Below are 6,000 nucleotides of genomic sequence, written 5' to 3'. Positions count from 1 at the left end.
TGATCACAGACTTAAAACTGAAAGGAAATTTAGATGAACAGATTTATTTCATTCTCCCCATTTATATTTGAACAGACCCAAAGAGGGGAAGGAATTTGCCCAAAGTTACAGTTAGCAGAAGAGTAAGGATTTAAACTTAGATCCTTTGACCTCAGTCTCAGCACTCCTTTCATTGTACCATGCTGTTACCCTCAAAGCTTTGTAGGCATCTTTGATACAACCATGTATCTTCCATGTCTAGATACCAAGTTCTGTGTATTGTTCTCTCAGTAGATGTGAATCTTTCCCCTTCACTTATATTGACACCACACTAGACTATTTCTTTCATTTTCTCAAGTCTGGATTGCAGTAATTATGTCTTAGTTGGTTTCACCAACTAAAGGCTCCCTTTATTCCAATTCACCCTGTACTCCTTTACCAGAAAAATGCTTCTTTAAAACTCCTTTTATCCCCTCTCTCCTATATCCTAAAACTTATAGTGGCTATCTCCTACGACACAAATTTAAGTTCCTCTTCCTAGTTTTCAAAGCCCCCACTCTATGTATTATGACTCCACTCTATTATCACAACTTATTTTTACCACTCTTTGACATGTACTCTTTTATCTAGTCAAACTTGCTTTTTTTTTTACTATCCTCTAAATACGTAATGTTCAGTTCCAATTTCACTTTTCACTCACATATTTTACCTTGCTTCCAACATCTTTTCTTCTTATTTTCAGCTATCTAAAACCTAAACATCATTCCATACCAAATATGTTACATTTTAAAGCCAAAGTCTTTCCTGACTCCTCAATCCAATATTGAGCTTTTTCAGCTTTAATTTCTTGAATTTTCATCTGAACACTTACTGAGGCTGAACTATATTATTTAGTATTTTATTATTTACTGACATCTATTTTCCTTTAATTGCAGTAAAGAGACTATGAAAACATTTTCTCTCCCTTAGAAAGTAACTGTGAATCTAGGGACACAATCCATATATTGCCAATATGAAAATATCAGTGCATGGTTTTTTAAAAAAAGATTTTTAATAGATCAGAGCAATAATTTTAGCATTCAAATTTGTGTTCTGGAATCTTTTATTTCCCAGCTGAGGTTTCATCACTGTTTTATTAAGTGCAATTCAATTTAATGCACATTAAGTACTTGCCCTGGGGAAGGCATTGTCTAGCACCTGAGGGATACAAAGATAACAATACAAATCACTACCCTCAAGGAGCTTACGTTCTATTTGGGGTTAAACAATACATACATACATGTATACATGTATATATGCACACATGCACACATCTTCCTTCCTCCCTCCTTTCCTTCCTTCCTTCCTTCCTTCCTTCCTTCCTTCCTTCCTTCCTTCCTTCCTTCCTTCCTTCCTTCCTCCCTCCCTTCCTTCCTCCCTTCCTTCCTCCCTTCCTTCCTTCCTCCTTCCACCTCTCTCCTTTATTCCTCTCTCACTCCCCTCTTCCTTCTCTTCCGGTCTCCCCTCGGTTTTATTCCTCCTTCCTCGTCAACATTCTGACAGTGTCTTGCTTTTCAGTTCCTCCCTTGGTCTCTTCCGTTTCTCTTCCCCTCGCCTTCCCCCAGTAGCCCAACGGGCCCATCCCAGCACTCTGGCCAGCTCCTTTCGACCCCGCCCCCGAGGTGTAGGCGTTAGGGGCGGGGCCGGAGAAAGGGCGTGGGGGGGGGAAATGGAGCTAGAGAGAAGGCTAGAGGGAGGAAGGGAGTCAGGAAGGGAGGAAGTCGGGAGCGCGCGCGCAGACGAAACCGGGAGTGCGGGCCGCCTGGCTATATCTGCGCCTGCGCACTGGGAATCGTGGGGCCCGACGGGACGGAGGAGACAAGATGGCGGTGCGAGCGGTTCGGGGGATCATGAACGGGTCCGCGCCCGATATGTTCAGAGCCGGCAAGGGGCCCAAGGCAGGGGCCCGGGAGCAGGCACTGGCCGTCACCCGAGACTACCTCTCTCAACCGCGCCTCAGTGAGTACGGGAAGGCAGGGAGCGCCGGCCCCTTCCCCTCCCACCCTTTCACCTGCCCGAGCTGTGGCAGAGGCGCTCCCCCGCTCTCTCTCTCCTGCACCCCCGAGCGGGCTCCAGATGTGCCCCGGTGGGAGCCGCGGTCCCCTTCCCTCCGTACGTCGGTGCTGCTGGCCCAGCAGGCCTCCGGGCGGGGCGGGACCCCTCTAGTCGTTCCTGGGGTCCGCCGCCAGGTCCCCGGCGGCCCGTGGCAGCGCCGGGCTGTCCGCCTGCCCCCGAGCCTGGCTCGGCGCGGCTTCCCCTCCCCCGGGGCTCTGCAGCTGCCGCTCCTGCCGCAGTGGTCGGCTCGTCCCCGGAGGAGAGCACCGGGGAGCCTGGGCTTGGCCTTGGGTGCGGGAGGGAAGCCGGCTCCCGGGAGGATGCTCAGGCTCGCAGGTGAGGACCGCGGGGAGCCTTCGAGGTCAGGGGAGCCCGGCGGGACTCCCCTTTCCCGGAGGGCGAGGACTTCTCCCGAAGTCATCCCTCCAGACCACGGGAGAGCTAGGACCCGGATCTGGCTGGCCCCGCGGTGCTTTTTTTTTCCCTACCAGTAAGGTTTGATGTTGATTGGCATTACCTGTAGTCCGGACCGAGCCGGATGGTGCGGGTTCTTCCCCCACTCTCCTTTCACGCAGGCTTCTTTCCCTTACCCTTTTTTGCTGTGCCGCGTTCAGTGCCGCAGTCCTTTCAGGAAGGCCTTACCCACCCGCTTCATGAAGCTGATTCCCAGCAGTGGCTGAGTCCAGTTTCACAATAACCCCCATGTTCTCCTTGGGCTGGAGATAAACTAACCCGAACCGTGTCGGGGCTGGTTTTGTCAGTGCTCTGTTTTCCATGGTGGTGTTTCTAAATTGGTGAGGTCGCATTTTTACAGTTTACCTTAATTATCAAGATAGTTCTTATCCCCTGGGAGGTTCTTTGCGTAGACTTTAAATACGATGAAAGGTTTTAGCCAGGGCTTTCCTCCCGTCTGACTAATCCGATCAAGATCTTGATCACTTGCCGTGTCATGTGACAGCACTGCAGAGTAACAGGGAATGAGAGCAAAACTGGCTTCCTCATTCCTGGTATGCCCCTTTCTTTGGAGGACTCATTAAATAGAAGTTAGCTTTTGAAGTCCAGTATTATCCAAAGTGAGGAATTCTTGACAAATGTTGCATTGCATTTTTTTTCATAGATTTGGGAAAAGAATGCTTAAAAATCTTGGCTGTTCAGTCTTTTCATTCACGTTGGACTCTCTGTGTCCCCATTTGAGATTTTCTTGGCAAAGATGCTGGAGTGTTTTGCTATTTCCCTCTTCAGTCCATTGTATAGATGAGGAAACTGAGGCAAACAGGGTTACACAGCTACCAAGTGTATGAGACTTAAGAATCTACCATCATTCAATTCAACAAACATTTATTGACCAGTTCCTATGTGCATGGCCATGAAGATAGACACAAAAATGAAAAAAAATGGGCCTTTTCCTTAAGGAACTTAACATTCAGCTGGAGGATTTGTGTGTCAGATAAAGGAAGGAACCTTTCCTTTTGAGTCAGGAAAGCTGGAATAGCTATGTGACCTTGGGCAAGTCACTTATACTTTCTGGTCCTTGTTTTCCAATTTTGTACAATGAGGGGTTTGGACTAGAATTTTTCCAAGGACTATTCCAGCTATATAAATCTTTAAATAAACTCCATTTTTGTGGATGATGTTCATCTGTTTTTTTTTTTCTCTTGATAATAAGTCTCAACTTATTTCCAAGAGTGTTTGCAAGAAAAAACAAATTGTAGCATTAGAAAGGTGAAGTAGTTCCAAAGACGGATTTGCAGTAGTTATTCAGTGTATACTTTGTTTTAAAGAGCTCTCTTTATGGTCTTGAGAGAGGTTGAAACTTTTAACTAAAAATTATATATTGTAAACCCAGTCAACTAAGGTACTTTCACAGTTCGAAATGTTGCATATACACTATATTAGGAACATTGTTTAAACTGCATGGTCATAGGTCATAAAACCACTTAAACCTACTAGTCCATAGAACACAGAAATTAGAGCTGGAAAGGATTGTAGAAACCTTCTTTCCCAGCTTTCTCATTTTATGGATATGGAAGTTGAGGAATATAGAAGTTGAGGTTGTGCTGAATGATATTTTAGTAGTTAGCCTCTTGTACTGGTTTTATATGTGACTATATGTATGTATGCATAGTTAAATATATGTGTATATATAGTTATATATAAATAATGAAAGTTGAATATGCTTTGTGGTCTTAGTATAAGCTTAGTTTTCCCCAGACTATTCAGGAAAGCTTGGATGATAAATCGTGTAGCTTAAAAACAATACTAAAATTGCATTAAAAAAAAAAACCAAACATTTGCCATGTTCTTAGTACTAGTCACCAGCATCCACTCTTGAAAAAGCTACTTAATTTTGAATTTTTCCATTTTAAAGTTGACTGGTGATATCACCATAGGTGATTTGTAACAAAATGTTTACTATGCACGTATTTTCAAGTCCTTTCTCTGGGAGCCTCAGTTTTCTCATGCAGAATAGGAACAGTAATAACTAACATTCTGGGTTGCTGTGAGAAAAATGATTTGTAAATCTTAAGGTGATATGGAACTGTTGATTTCTTCTGATTATCATTATTGGTGATTCTAGGTGGCTGAAGGAAAAGGGATGATGATGGTGACCAAGACAAGACTTCTACAACTTTTGAGACCTTTCTCTTGGAAGGTAGTCAGTGAAAAAATGATCAGCCAGAAATTAAGTGGAGTTGGCAAATAATAGCTAAGGATATGTACTCACCCGTATGAATAAGTAATAGCTAGCATTTGTGTAACACTTTCAGGTTCAGTAAGCACTTCACAGATATTATTTTATTCTCATTAATACCCTGGGAGATAGGTGCCATTATTATCCTCATTTTACCAGTGAGGACAGTAAGGTAGCCAAGAGTTAAGTTCACACCAGAAGGAAATGTTTGAGGTCAAATTTGAATTCAAGTCTTCTAATTCCAGGTCTGGGGCTTCATCACCCTGCAGTTTTTGTGCTTTTGTGAGATAATCAAAGTAATAGCTAACATTTACATACATATACATATGTGCCAGGAACTGTGCTAAGTCCTTTACAGTTATCTCTTTTGATCCCTTCAGCAACCCTAGCTGAAATTAATATGCCCATTTTACAGATAAGGAAACTGACACTGAGGTTGAGTAACTTACCCTGGGACATACAACTTGAATTTGCTTATGAGACTGGATTTGAGTTGGGGTCTGCCTGATTCTAGGCCATTCGCTTTCTCCACTGTGCCACCTAGCTGCTTACTAGGTTTCTTACGGCACAGGAGAATTAGAATTTCATTATTTTAAGACTTTGAGGGGTTCTGTAAGATACATAAAGTTTGTGGATCTTAAATATTTTAGAATATCAGTTTCTTTCAGTAATCATAACCTGGAGTCAACTTTGGTAAAATAGTGAAATAACCAAAACTGTACTTGGGCAGTCTTTTAGAACCTTCACCCACTCCTGCTTCCCCCATCCCAATTTTTCCAGGTTTCCAGTACTTTGGTGTTTGATTACCCTTTATTGTGGAAAGATTATGAGATACATAATTGCTTTAATTTTGTTTGAATAATGAGTCTGAGGTTAAAAGGGTGGGTCTTATGTTATGCAATTGCCACAGAAATTCCCCCTTGAAAATTTCACAATCATTAAGTAGCTGGGGTATTGTTGGGAAAAACTCTTGCCCTGCCTAGGGTGGGGAGGTGTTAGAATGTCATCTGACCAAACTTCAGTTTTTCTTGAGATTTTGAAGAAGAGATTTTGAAGAAGCCTGGTAAATTGTTCCTTGTTTAATGATTTAAATATGAAATGATATGCCTCTTTGAATTAGAGTACTGACACCTAAATATCCATTTGTAGAATTTCTTATCTTGAATTTCTTGGGATCCCAAGAGAGTATCTGTTCTAACCCCATCATTTTGCAAATGAGGAAACCTGGCCCAGAG

The 6,000-nt window shown here is 43.1% G+C and overlaps 1 protein-coding gene across 1 annotated transcript in view; it reads left to right on the top strand.

The window, feature by feature from the left end:
* The first annotated feature begins 1,741 nt into the window (after nt 1-1,741).
* Nucleotides 1,742-6,000, top strand: part of ATP6V1B2 (ATPase H+ transporting V1 subunit B2) — a 29,910-nt gene continuing 25,651 nt past the window's right edge. The window contains exon 1 of the mRNA XM_072634973.1: nt 1,742-1,977. Within this exon, the coding sequence (XP_072491074.1) occupies nt 1,842-1,977 (136 nt within the window). The 5' untranslated portion in view covers nt 1,742-1,841. The remainder of the gene's footprint in view (nt 1,978-6,000) is intronic.

The sequence above is a fragment of the Notamacropus eugenii genome, chromosome 1, assembly GCF_028372415.1.
Source record: "Notamacropus eugenii isolate mMacEug1 chromosome 1, mMacEug1.pri_v2, whole genome shotgun sequence".
Taxonomy (NCBI): Eukaryota; Metazoa; Chordata; class Mammalia; order Diprotodontia; family Macropodidae; genus Notamacropus; species Notamacropus eugenii.
The sequence above is the reverse complement of the archived record's forward strand: the minus strand, read 5'-3'. Positions and strand labels throughout refer to the sequence as shown.